This window comes from Antechinus flavipes, chromosome 2 (assembly GCF_016432865.1).
Source record: "Antechinus flavipes isolate AdamAnt ecotype Samford, QLD, Australia chromosome 2, AdamAnt_v2, whole genome shotgun sequence".
Lineage (NCBI taxonomy): Eukaryota > Metazoa > Chordata > Mammalia > Dasyuromorphia > Dasyuridae > Antechinus > Antechinus flavipes.
Genome location: NC_067399.1, coordinates 121,465,964 through 121,480,352, shown reverse-complemented (window position 1 = coordinate 121,480,352; position 14,389 = coordinate 121,465,964). Strand labels below are relative to the sequence as shown.

At 39.1% G+C, this 14,389-nt stretch overlaps 1 protein-coding gene across 2 annotated transcripts in view; it reads left to right on the top strand.

Moving 5' to 3' along the window:
* Positions 1 to 5,921: 5,921 nt before the first annotated feature.
* CDS2 (CDP-diacylglycerol synthase 2) overlaps positions 5,922 to 14,389 on the top strand; it is a 62,366-nt gene continuing 53,898 nt past the window's right edge. The window contains exon 1 of one of the 2 annotated variants that reach the window (XM_051975452.1): positions 5,922 to 6,942. In XM_051975452.1, coding sequence (XP_051831412.1) covers positions 6,880 to 6,942 — 63 coding nt within the window. In that variant the 5' untranslated portion in view covers positions 5,922 to 6,879. The remainder of the gene's footprint in view (positions 6,943 to 14,389) is intronic. The other variant, XM_051975453.1, reaches the window with a different exon arrangement.

Genomic DNA, 14,389 nt, shown 5'->3' with positions numbered 1-14,389 from the left:
GATTTTATAATGCAAAACTCTTATCAACTTCTAGAGAAGTGATGAACTCTACAGATTGAAGTTTTTTACTTTATTTTTATTGCTTTTTCCCCCTCAACGTGGCTAATGTAGAAATATACAATTGATATCATATTGCTTGCCTTTTTAATGGGTGGAATGTTCAGGAGGAAAAGAGAATTAAAATAAAAAAAAAAAGAATGTTAAGTTCATTTTTAAAATAAGATGAAAATGAAGTATAGAAATAATATAATAATGAAACTTGACAAGACTAGTATAAAGATATAGAGTTAAAAGACTGAAAATTCCTGATAAATCTGGAAGATATAGATGTTTTGCATTTTATAAGATTGCTTGGTGTAATTTTCTCCTAACTCAGAGAGAGGTTGAGGCTTCTCCCTTTTTATCTCGGTTTATCCTTTCTCACTAGGTCACCTAGCAGGAAGAAGGCGACCTAAGAAAAGAACATATGGTTAATTAGTGCTTTTTTCAATGCATCTCACTCTAAGTTATAAAGCCACAACCAAATAAAAATTCTTCTATGGAAAGCAGACCAGAACCAGTTATAGAATTTCTTCTCCAAAGTCCCAAAACAGAGTTATTTGTTTCCTAACAATAGAATATATGCTCCGAATTCAGGGACTAATTTCACTTTTGTCTATATGTCTCCAATTCTTAGCACATACAACTGAGTCTATTTGAAAGGCCACAGGCACGGAAGGCCAAGAGTAGTGGGGTATTTTCTATTTTCTTTCTCTCTAACCTCATCAGTTCTCATAAGTTTAATTACCAACTCCATGCAGATTACTGACAGATAAGACTATCTAGTTCCAGTTTCTCTCTGAGCTTCAGTAAGTCCCTCATCAGCTGTAAATGGAACATTTCATAAACTGGTTCTGAGACATCAACCTCAAAATGTCTGAAACTGAATTCATCTTTTTTTTTTTTTATTGTTTTCTGCTTATTAAAAAAAGACAAAAAAGGAAAATAAAACAAAATGAATTTTGTCATGTACCCAGCAGAACCAGGGAGGATTCAAAATAATAAATTAATAGTTCAAGAAAGGATATATAATATAGTAGAATATATAGAATAGAAGAAATTATATTCATGAGTCTCCATCTTTTCTTTGCTTCCTTGTAGATTGTTCTTTTGTTCTCTGCTTTGCACTTTTCACTTTATTCTTCTTTCTTCTTAAGTACAAATATATACACATACACACACATACACACACACAAACACACATACAGCCATACACTCCCACCCACAACCACCTACTCACCCACAAATTCACACACATATACACATATCTATACATACACAGAGCAACATGCATACATATCTACATATTCTCAGGCACATATATACACTTAACTCATATGTAAACATGCATCTAAAACAATATTAATATGGCTGACATGTAATATAGATTTATCTCTTGAATCTTTAAGTTTCACTTTGTCTAAGATCAATTATTACTAGCTGTACTTACTCATTTTCTCTCCAAATCCCTCCCTCTTCCAAACCTCACTATTTTTGTTGAAAGTATCAGTCTTATGGATTTATAAACTGGACATTATTCTTGATTCCCATTCTTCATTACATATATCTATCAAAAAAATCTTACCATTTTTACCACTACAATTCTCTTATGAGCCTGCTCTCTATTTATACAGCTACCTCCTTATCAATCTAGAGGCAGCTGGTGGTACAGTGGATAGAGTGCTGGGCCTGGAATCAGAAAGATGGGAATTCTAATCCAAGTGGAGACAATTATTAGCTATGTAATTCTTGGCACTATGTTTACTTTACTTTCCTAATCTGTAAAATGGAGATGATAACACTTCCCAGAATTGTGAAGATCAAATGAGGTAATATGTGTAAAGCACGTGGCACATAGTGAGCACTATATATATATGGTAGGTATTATTATTAGTTGTATGATGTTGGGCAAGCCACTTAAGTGCCTCAGTTTTCTCATGTGCCTTCTAAATGTTCTCTACTTCTGGTTATGAAGCCATAGCCAATCAGTTTCCTTTTGTGGTAGCAGACTGGAATCATAAGCACTGATATTAAAATTTTCTGAAAGTGACTCTATTATTCAGCTACTAAAGCTTGCTGGTAGGTTGGTTGGTTGATGTTCTTTATTCTCAAAGACCAAAAGGACATCATCATTGTATAGAAGATAGAGCTCTGTCCTTGGAATCAGTAAGGATTCTTTCTAAATTCAAATCTGGTCTCAGATCCTGTGTGACCCTAAGCAAGTCACTTAGTCCTGTTTCAGTTCATTTGTAAAAATAAGATGTTTATAGTTTGCTACTGCTCCATCGTTTAGTTTTTAGCCACAACCTGGCTTCAACCTATTTTTCAGGTCTCATTGGACTTTTCTTCTCTTCCACTCTGCCAAATTGGCTGCCTTATCTCTTCTTGATAGGCCACCTCACATTTCCATGCCTTTACAGTGGCTATCTCCCAAGCCTGGAGTGTTTTCTCTTCTTACCTCTACCTCAGGGTCCCTCTTCCATTAAGCAGTAGGTAAGCGCAACCACTGTATTCTACTGGGAAGTCTTCCTTATCCTTTTTAATCACTACCAGTGGCTGGCCTTCTCTCCCAAAATACTTACCTTGTATTTAGCTATTTGTATTTATTTCTATTTATTCACTACATATTGATGCCATATATAAATCCAATGTGTATTTGTTAACTTCCCCATTAGAAGCTCTCCGTATAAGCTCCTTAAAATATCTACTTTGTATTTGTTTCTATTTGCCATATATAAATCCAGTATGTATTTGTTGACCTCCTCCCATTAGAAGCTCTCCATGTAAACTCCTTTGGAGAAGGGATTATTTCACCCTTTGCATTCTGTATCTGAAACTCTTAGCAGAGTGCCTAGCATAGTAGGTATTCAATAAATACTGGTGGATGGACTCATTCCTAAAATTTCCCTCCTTCCAAATGTTTGAGTTGTAGCCTAGAAAGAAGCAGAAGAATTAACTGACTTCCAATTAAGTTATAGACATACTATTAAAACACTTAAAGGCAGAGTGAGGAGTGGTGACAAATGACCAGTATTTGGAACACAAAACAGCGTCTGAGGGATAATAATTCTTGCATGCCATTCTAGCTCCTGCATCTTTGCTACATGAGATCCTCCAGGAGTAAAAGGTAATTCTTCCTTAACTTTGCTTTTTGCAATCATTAGCTTCCTTTAAAACTCAGTTTATCAGCAGTCACCAAAACCATTTGGTATTGGCTAAGAAATAGACTAGTTGATCAGTGGAATAGGTTAGGTTCACAGGACAAAACAGTCAATAATTTTAATAATCTAAACCCAAAGACAAACCCAAAGAGCCCAGCTTTTGGGATAAGAATTCACTATTTGACAAAAACTGCTGGGAAAATTGGAAATTAGTATGGCCAAAACTAGGCATTGACCCACACTTAACACCGTACACCAAAGTAAGGTCAAAATGGGCATAAAGAATGAGATTATAAATAAATTAGAAGAACATAGGATAGTGTACCCCTCAGACCTGTGGAGGAGGAAGGAATTTGTGACCAAAGAAGAACTAGAGATCATTATTGATCACAAAATAGAAAATTTTGATTATATTATATCAAGTTTAAAAGTTTTTGTACAAACAAAACTAATGCAGACAAGATTAGAAGGGAAGCAATACACTGGGAAAACATTTTTACAGTCAAAGGTTCTGATAAAGGCCTCATTTCCAAAATATAGAGAGAATAGACTCTAAAGAAATCAAGCCATTCTCCAATTGATAAATGGTCAAAGAATATGGACAATTTTCAGATGAAGAAATTGAAACTATTTCTAGTCATATGAAAAAATACTCCAAATCAATTGATCAGAAAAATGCAAATTAAGACAATTATGAGGTACCACTACATACTTCTCAGATTGACTAAGATGACAGGAAAAGATAATGATGGATATTGGAGGGGATGTGGGAAAACTGGGACACTGATGCATTGTTGGTGGAATTGTGAATGGATCCAACCATTCTGGAGAGCAGTTTGGAACTATGCTCAAAAAGTTATCAAACTGTGCAGTGTTACTATTGGGCTTATATCCCAAAGAGATCTTAAAAAAAAAGAAAGGGACCTGTATGTGCATAAATGTTTGTAGCAGCCCTCTTTGTAGTGGCTAGAAATTTGAAACTGAATGGATGCCCATCAATTGGAAAATGAATAAATTGTGGTAAATGAATGTTATGGAATATTATTTTTGGTAAGAAATGACCAGCAACATGAATACAGTGAGGCCTGGAGAGACTTATATGAACTGATGTGAGTCAAATGAGCAGGACCAAATGAGATCATTGTACATGGCAACAACAAGACTATATGATGATCAAATCTGATGGACCGGCTCTCTTCAACAATGAGATAATCCAAATCAATCCCAATTGTTAAGTTATGAAGAGAACCACCTACACCCAGCAAAAGAACTATGGGAAATGAGTGTGGACCACAACATAGCAATCCCACTGTTATTGTTTTATTTTCCTTCTCAGGTTATTTTTACATTCTTTCTAAATCTGATTTTTCTCGTTTAAGATAACTATATAAATATGTATACATATATTGTATTTAATATATACTTTAACATATTTGACTTGTATTGGTCTACCTGCCATGTAGGGGAGGGAGTGGGGGCAAGAAGGGGAAAAGTTGGAACAGAAGGTTTTGCAAAGGTCAATGCTGAAAAATTACCCATGCATAGATGTTGAAAATAAAAAGCTATAATAATTTTAAAAAACCCTCAAGTTTAGCAAGACTATAGGAGTACTTAGCTATTTCCTTCTCCAGCTTATTTTACAAATGCAGAAAGTAAGGTTAAATGACTTGCCCAAGGTCACATGTCATCCTGTTTGCCTCGGTTTCCTCTCCTGTAAAATGAGCTAGAGAAGGAAACGGAAAACTTTTTGCCAAGAAAATCCCAAATGGGGTCACGAAGTTAGACACACCTAAACAAAATCAATAGTGCTTGATATCCATGAGAAAAAAATAAAACTGCAAATTTTTTGTCTAAACTTAGGAAAGTGATGGACTTTCCATCCAAGGGATTAATAGTTAAATTCAGAAGCGTTTCGTCTCTATATTTTTCAACCCTTAGGAGCTGATACTTAAAACATTCAGCAGTAAACCAGAAGCCCAAAGTGCGCAGAAATGAAATTTCAGATGACGTTTTGTCCGCTCCCTTGCTCCCGCACAGAAGAGGGAAGGTTGCCTTAGAAAGGAGGCTCCAAGTCCCACTCCCCTTTTCTCCCTTTACTTCCCTCCTCCCCCACTTTCAAGTTTAGGGCTCGGTCACTGGTCTCTAGAAGCGGAGCCGGGAGCAGAAATAAGGGGTTTTCCCTTTCTTTCCGCCTGGACTCAGGCTTAGTTAAGTATGCGGATCTCAATCATTCCACTGCTTACTTTCCAAGAGCCTCGGGCTTTAACAAACATTCCCGGACAGACCCGGGCAGAAGGGATGGGCTAGAGAGAACGGTGAGGGGGGAGGGGAAAAGGCAAAGGCGGGCTGGGGGATGGGCAGCCGTACATTATCAACAAAACCCGCCGCTGTAACCGGCGCGGGAAAAGCTGACCTAACCGTTACGTCACCCAGCCGCCGGCTGGGAACCGACCTCGTAGGTCCGCAGCCGTCCTTCCCTCCCAAGGGAGAGCAGAGGCGGCCTATCGGCCGCCGGAATCCGGCATGGCACACTCTCCTCGCAGCCACTCCCGCGATGGGGAGGGCCCATTTCGTCGAGGCGCCCAGTCGTATAGCCCCGCGGCGCGCGTCCCCTCGCCCCGCCCACCTCGCGACACTCCCCGGGCCGTTGGTGAACGGTCCTCTTACTACGTAAGCGGTGTGGCCCCGCCCCTCCATCTTCATCCTCCTCCCACCCTTTTTCTTCCTCCTGGACTCTTCCTTTTCTGTTTTCTGAACTCGTCCACCCTCTCAAATCGGGAACATTTATTTATTGAACGATAAGCGCAACTCTATGCTGGGGATATAGCGACCAAAATGAAGTAATTCCAGTCCTCTAGTAGTTTACATTCTATTGTTTTAATACTTGGGAGTTCTCAACTTGGGCTCAGCCAACTTTTTGCCTTCAACATTTTGATGACTTTCAATACAACTTATTTCCTTTTTAATCCTATGCCTTTGAAAATAAGATTTTGAGGAGGGAATCATGGGCTTCACCAGCCAGTTAAAAGAGGTCCATGGCGCAAGCAAAGTTTAAGAAGGCCAGCTCTCGGGTCTCCCCTCGGAGCTGGGTGTCCAGTGAAAGCACGTCTCCGAGCTCTCGGGCCTGGGAAGTGGCACAACTGGAGTGATACGCGGTCAGCGGGCCCGCGCTTATTTGCGCACTCTCGCCCCTGCTCGCGTGCTCCCGCGCTCTGCATCCGTGGGCTCCCTCTAGAGCGGAGGAGGGTAATCGGCAGACTCGCGTGTGGCCTGGGTTGAAGGAGGGGGTGCGGCCCGGGGCGGAGCCGACCCGGGGAGGTGGAGGGGGGCTGGTGTCTTGCGTCTCCGATCTGGGCGGAGCGGGTACAAAATCAGCTTCCCAGAGACCCTAGGCGGGCTGCTGTCTGTCTGTCTGAGGGATTATCATCGAGTGAGGTTCACTTGCGTATCTTCTCCTTTGGTCTCCATCTCTTTGCCTCGCTTCGCTTTTCATTTGCACCTGGGAGGGGGTATCGAGCGAGTCCGAGCCCCGCCGGAGGAAGCGGCGCTCCAGCTCTGCTGGGGGCGGTGGCGGGGGCTCGGCCGAGGGCCGGGCTGTGGGAGAGGCAGAGGCCCAAAGGCTTCTGCTTCGCTGTCTAAATAGCGCGTCCTTGGAGAGAAGGCGGGGGCCTAAGGGAGAATGACGGAACTGAGGCAGAGGCTGGCCCACGAGCCAGACGGGCGGCCAGAGGCAGAGGACAAGGTAAAGGCAATGAGGGGGGCTGGCGGCTGCCCTCGTGCCCTTTCCGCTCTACGCGGAGCCGGAAGGATGCTTCCTCCCCTCTCCTCCCCTCCCCCACAGCTGCTGCAGGGGGTAGGGGCTGCACTGGCTGGGGACTCAGCTCCGTTGTGCACGCTTGGTAGGACGAGGTGGGCGGCGGGTCATGGTGGAGAGTGCTGGCCTGGGGGGACCTGCCTTCCCGCTCCCGACCGGCCTCTTTTCTGGGCGTAAAACCTACTCAGCCCCATCTCCGGGGCCTCCCTTTCCTTATCTACTAAAGCAAGAGGTGGAATTTGGAGGAATCCTCCGGACTCCGCGTCTCTAAGGCATTGTGAGCTCCCGCACGGGAGAGCCTTCCAAATGGCAGCTTTCTAGGTAGGGACTGATGCCCTAAGAGGCGGACAAAGGTGATCTCCTTGTAATAGTGACAAGGAAGGGCTCCTGTGATCGCTTCTCTCTGAAGCATCCCAGGCACCCCGGCTTTATAGTAATCTTGACCAGCGATAGAGCAACGGTTTACACTCCTCCTCCCCCTCCCCTCAAACGTAGAACCAGTCTTGTGGAAGTACATTTGGAGTTCCCTAAGCACTCTCATCGAGGCAGATAGAGTAGAAGCTTTTCAAGGGAGAAGCTACATATTGATGAAATTGAGGCTCATGGCCACTTCATTGCAAGCTGCTCGGTCTGAAATCGGTGAAAATATCCTAGATCGCATCTTAAGCACAAGTTTCTTTTGTTGTTGTCACTGTCCTCTTGCGAGCAAGACACCAATTTGTGTGCTTGGGATGCAAATTTATATCCCAGATAAATTCCCATCAGATATTGTAGTCCAGCCTCAGGAAAGAGATACACTGAGGCGCCGCAGCACAGTTTGTGTCTGAGAGGAGAACACAGATAAGTGTTAGAGGAATTTAGTGGAGAAAAATGACTAGCGGATTGTGGGCAGAAGTCTTTATAGGTAAGATGGGTCTCTTAGAGATCTTAAAGGAAGCAGAGGACTTGGGTGGCAAGGCTGTCCTTTAGGGCACAGCAACCAGATATGGATAAGCTATGCTCACTATTTTGAGGAATGATGAATAGGCCAATTTGAGTTAAGTGGAAAGGTTATAAGAGGAGTAATGGGAGATAAATTTGGAGACAAAGCTAAGGTCTGGGCAGTGGAGGGTCTTACTATGTGGACAGTTTTGAGCAGGTTGGTTATGTATGAAGTTGGGTTTTAAGAAGGAAATTTGGCAGTGCTGTGTAGGTTGTTTGGAGAGGAAGGACAACAACATAGGCATCAAGAGTAGGTTGATGGCATCAGAAAAAAGAGAGGGTTTAGTATGTACTGAAGTTGGATCAACCAGATTTAGGTTGGAAGGTGGAAGAAGAAAATGATGACTTTTTGAATTTGAGTAATTCTGGGGCATGACAGTACTAATGATAGAAGTAGAAAATATTAGAGGACTGGTTTGGAGGAAAAATGATGACAAGATTGGTTTTAAACGTAACATATTTGTGAAAACAGGACATCCAAGTGAAGATTATGTGGGACTAAGTCTTGGAGTGAGACTAGTACTGGAACTAGAGATTGGGGAGTCATTTGTTTATTTGAAGCTATGCAAGTAAATGAGATGATAATTTGAAAATGAAAGAAAGAAAATGAACTTGGGAGCAGAGGAGAAAGTGTGTTACATAGAAAAACAGGAGTTTGTTGAAAGAAGGGCTGGGCTGGGCTGGGTTGGATGGCAGTGAGTGTGATTCTTGGGAAGAATTGGTTTTGAAATCAGATTCCTTAAAGTGGAAGGGAGACCTCAGAAATTAAGTAACAGTCTTTTTGTATTTCTATTGTTAGACATCTATTTAAACACTTCCTTACTATTTTGTGAGGCAGCCTTTCCTTTATAATTGTTAGTAAGCTACACATTGTAGTGTAGGCCTGTGGGAAAACATAGAGGACTATTTCCTTTACAGAAGCTAATCCTCCAAATATTCTTTTCTCTCCTGTTACCTTCTTTGTCCCAGGCTAAACAACCCCAATACAGCCAACCAATTACTTGTATGATGTGATTTGAGTACTGATTGTCCATTTCTCTGAAGTATTTTGTGTTTTTCATTGTCTATTTTAAAAAATAATGTGACCCTTAGAACTACAAAATACAACTTAAAATCCAGATGTGGTCTAATTAGGGAAAGATTTTGTTCAATAATCACAATGGAATCTTGTCATCTCCATATTTGTCATTCGATTTTGTTACTGTTGCTTATGTGATTTGCAGTTGAAGACAGTTTGCCAAAACTTGCCTGAAATTCCCTTTTCATATTTTTTAAAAATTAAGAACTCTCATTATATGTGGAAGATCCTTGTTATAAAGATCTTACTTATAAAATGATGAGAAAATAGACATATAGGTCAGTAGTTAATGATTGATCTCTTGATCACCTTTTCAAGCAGCTAAGTACTGCTTTGGATTAATTGTAGATAACAAATATATATAAAACTGCATTTTCATTATAGGGCAATTATGTGAAGGCATACCCATTATTACACAGATATACTATTAGCCCTGGAGTAAGGAAGCTTTGAGTTCCACTGTGGCCTCAGTGGAATTGTTGGGAAAGTCACTTAAGGTTTGTTTGCCTCAAATTCTTCATCTGTGAAATAGGATCCCAGTTATACCTACCTGCAGGGTTTTTATGAGGATCAGATGAGATATTTAAAAATGCAGTGTCTGGCACCTAGTGAGCTCTATCCACATGTTAGCTATTATAAATAACAATAATATAAATTGTGTATGTTATGTTTTTGTCCTCCATTTTTTTGGTATTTTCCATTTCTTAAGATATTGTATAATATGGTGTTTCCATTCTTTTAAGATATATTCTCTTCAACAGAGATTTCCTTTTTTGTCTATTGCAGATTCAACCATTCTTCTTGACTGTCTTCTAAATGGCAATTTCAGATTCGGTGTATATATTATTACATTGATAACTGGGGTATTAGGGTCTAAATGTGGTGGTTTTCCTTATAAAGTTATATTAAAGTTTCTATTTCATTTTAGATCTGTTTGTTGTCAGACTGCAAGTTTAACTCATGAGAGCTCCTTGTATGGTATGGTTAATTTGGTTCACATGCCAAGTGTTTTCTGTAGAAATGTTTTTGTTACTGTGGTTTATTTTCTTTTGCGCTTTTATGAAATATTTCTACTGTTTGTAGTCCTTATAGTCATAGTATTTTATAAATGAGTTTTTTTAGTTTAAAATCAGTGTTTCCCTTTGTTTTCATGGTTTTCTTCCTTAGCAAATAGATCAAATATTTGCTAGTTAAGGTAATTTCTTTTGGGAGTCTTATTGTAGCCACTGCTTTTTATATTAGTGAAGTTTTTTTGTAAGAAATGGGGATAACCAAAGTCAGGCTTTTTCCAGCATCGATAACTTGTTTGAATAAGTCAGGTTGATTATTTTTGCTACACCTAGGGACAACTGAGGTGACTCAATGCTAGGTAGGCCTGGAGTCTGGAAGATCTATCTTTCTGAGTTAAAACTGATCTCAAACATTGTGTGATTCTAGGCAAGTCACTTAACCCCATTTGTTCAGTTCCTCATCTGTAAAATGAACTGGAGAAGGAAATGGCAAACCATTCCAGTATCTTTGCCAAGAAAACTCCAGAAGAATTGGACAGGATTGAAATGACTGAACAACAACAATATACCTAATCTGTGGTCCGAGTGCATATGGAAAGTTATTGTAAGAAAACTTCAATATTAATAACCAGTTTGTTTTCAGTCTTTAAAGATAGCAGGGTTTTCTTTTTTTATTAACATACTCAAATTTACCTTCTCTCTTTTGGAAGAACAGTATTTATGAAAATACATACTTCTGAAATAGATTATATACTTCTGTGGGTTTTTTTTTTGGGGGGAGGGGTTCTCTTACACTTGTTATGTTTTCTGGTTTTGTTGTTGTTGTTGTTGTTGTTGTTGTTGTTGTTCTATTTTCCTAAACCTTTCTCCTCCCTGCCCCCACCTTTGGCCCCCTTTGAAAAATTGAGTGTCAAAGTGTGTGTTATGTTGGTTTGGTGGAGTTTGTTAATTTCTTTGTAGTTTTTCTACCTCTTCATTCTCTTCAATAGGTACAGGCCCAAAAGCTACAATTAATTTCATGGAAGTCCTTTTTTTTTTTTTTCTTTTTTCTTTTTTTAAACTTATGTTCATTATGAGCTCTGAAAGACAAAAAGACCAAGTGTGCCATGAAAGAATTTTTTCTTATTGCTTATGGGGAACAAACATTTATTGTCTATTATGTTCCTGGCACTATGCTAAGCATACAAATATTATCTCCTTTGATTTCTCCTACAACCCTGAGAGGTAGGTGCTATTATTATCCCAATTTTACAGTTGAGAAAATAGGCAAACAGAGGTTTAAGCAGATAGAAATTAAATGATTTGGGCAGGATCATCAGATTAGTAAGTACCTTGGGCCATATTTGAACTCAAGTTTTCCTGAGTCAAGTGAAAGACTCTTTCTACTGTGCTACCCAGAAGCCTCTATTGTGGGTACTTAATAACAAACCTGTACTCTTCATTTAATTACAACTTTCCTTGTTGTTTCATTCATCACATTTAGAATAGCTATAGTTAATTTTATACTTAAAGTCTAAACATATTGTGGTTTTTAACACCCTTATTTCTAATACTATTAATAAAGAAGGGGGGGTGCTGTACAGGTCCTTTCCTTGTTTAATGGACTACCATGGTTAATTCGTTACATAATAGCTAGCCCAGTGGGATGCTCTTAGCTGTACTTGTTCCTTAGGTAGCAGATTCAGTCAGTGGCTTGACTGCTCAGAGTCTTTCCAGCATGATGTAACTGTTAAGAACTTTTATGACTCCACTAACACTAAGAAACCAGGGTCAGTTCTGTACCTGGTTACGATAAGGAAACCTATGATAACGTCTCCTTATTCCATTTTGTTGAATAGAGAGTGTAATAGGCAGTGCCCAGTAATTGTAAGTAGTAAACACACACACATATATAAAACTGTGTTTATATTATGATGCAAATATGTTACTCAAGTTCATTTTTTACATAGATATATCCACTAATCAGATCATATCTCCTGAAGCATAACAGCTGTATCCAATTAAAGCTTGCTCTAAAATAGACAATATCATGGATGTGTTAATCTAGATACTCAGACATTTTTTTTAGTTTCTAAATGATTGATCAGAGAAGGGAATAGAGGATGAAGGCAAGGGTTAAGCATAAGGTAGACTTTTTAAATAGTAATGGGTTCATTTTTGTTATTTTGTTGTAAACCTAAAGTAGAAATCTCTCCCCTTTCCCAGTCTTTTCTATTTCATAATTTGTCCAGATTTTCATCTAGATATTGGCTTTTCTTATAAAAGGCTTTTTTCTTTAAAAAAATTTTTTTTAAACATTCATCCTTGCAAAATCTTGTGTTTCATATTTTTCTCTGTCCCTCTTCTTCTCCTCTCTTCCATAGACAGCAAATCTAGGTTAAACATGTACAATTTTTCTAAACATATTTCTACATTTATCATGCTGCATAAGAAAAATCAGATCAAAAGGGAAAAAAATGAGAAAGAAAAAAAAAAACCCCAAGCAAACAGCAACAACAACAAAAAAGGGAAAATACTATGTTGTGAGCCACATTCAGTCCCCACAGTCCTTTCTCTCAATGTAGACAGCTCTTTATCACAAGACTATTGGAATTGGCCTGAATCATATCATTGTTGAAAAGAGCCAGGTAGGTTCATCACTGTTGATCATCACATAATCTTGTTGCTGTGTACAATGTTCTTTTGGTTCTACTCACTTCACTTAGTATCATTTCTATAAATTTCTCCAGGTTTTTCTGAAATCATCTTGCTGATCATTTCTTATGGAATATTAATTTTCCATTACATTCATATTCAGCCATTCTCCAACTAATGGACATCTACTCAGTTTCCAGTTCCTTGCCACTACAAAAGGAACTGCTACAAATTTTTGCAAATGTGGGTTCTTTCCCCTTTTATGATTTCTTTGGCATACAAGCCTAGTAGAGACACTGCTGGATCACAGTATGATAACCCTTTGGGCATAATTCCAAACTGCTCTCCAGAATGGTTGGATCAATTCACAAACACCAACAATATATCAATGTCTCAATTTTCCCACATACTCTCCAACATTTATCATCTTTTTCTGTCATCTTAGCCAATCGGAGAAGTGTGTAGTGGTACCCCAGAGTTGTCTTAATCTGTATTTCTCTGATCAATAGAGATTTAGAGCAAGAAGGAAGCTTTTAAAAAAGAGATTGACTCATATCTTATAATATTTAAGGTTTATAGGATACTTTCTTATAACTTTCAGTATTATAATAAGTCAATGGATTTATGATCTCATTAATGTTCATACTCCTTCCAGTGTTTCAGGTCACAGCCAGTTTGTCTTTTGCCTATCCTGTGAGACACTTGTCAGTATTTTGTTCTAAATCTGCTGTAGTAGAGGCCCACCCAACAACATGTTGGGGGACTTTCCTTAACCACTTACTTTCTCTTTCTCTCTCTCATATCAGGATTAAATGACTTGCCCAGGGCACATAACCAGGAAGTGTCAGACTGGATTTAAATTTGGGTCTTCCTGACACTAGCTACTGTGCTACCTAGCTATCCCTGTTCTCTTAATGTTGTCAGTAACTGGGGGAGTGTAAATGCTGTTATTGGATTATCCCTCATCTTTGCTGTTTGATTGGCTTTTTTTTTTTTTTTTTTTTTTTGCGGGGTGGGGTGTGTGTGTGAGGGGATGGGAGTAGGGGGATCATGGATTCTCTGATAACATGCTTTATACTACTCTTGCCTACTTCCTCCTTTTATTATGTGTTGAAGCCTGCTCATGCCTACCTTAGGACTCTTGACTACCCTTTGGGTGATCAACTTTAGGTCTTTAGCACAGTCATATTCTGTGACTCAAAGCTATTTGAAATTATTGAATGATTATTGTTGTTAAAAAGGAGGAGCCTTTCAGGGAGTGGGTTGGGGTTATGAAGAAAAAAACTGTATAAGTAGAGTAAATATTCCTATTTTATAGATGAAACTATAGAAACTGAGACCCAGAGATGGAGTACTTGCCCATGGTTTTACATAGTTAAGAAATGTTGGAACCAATTTTTGAATTCTGATCTGTCCGGATTCGTAGCTCATTGATATCAAAATTCCTTTCTGAGTAGATGCTGATTACAAAAAAAAAAGAGGGAGGATTCAGAGAATCAACTTTATATCAGCTATATATAAGAGCTGGAAAATTTATGAAAGATTTCTCTAGACATAGCTGTTTAATTTCTCTGCCAAACACTTTTCCAAATAAGTCAGCCATTATTTATTTAAAACTAGTCTGGAATATGTGTTTGTGTTCATACACTTCAGAGACATTTATAGCATTCAG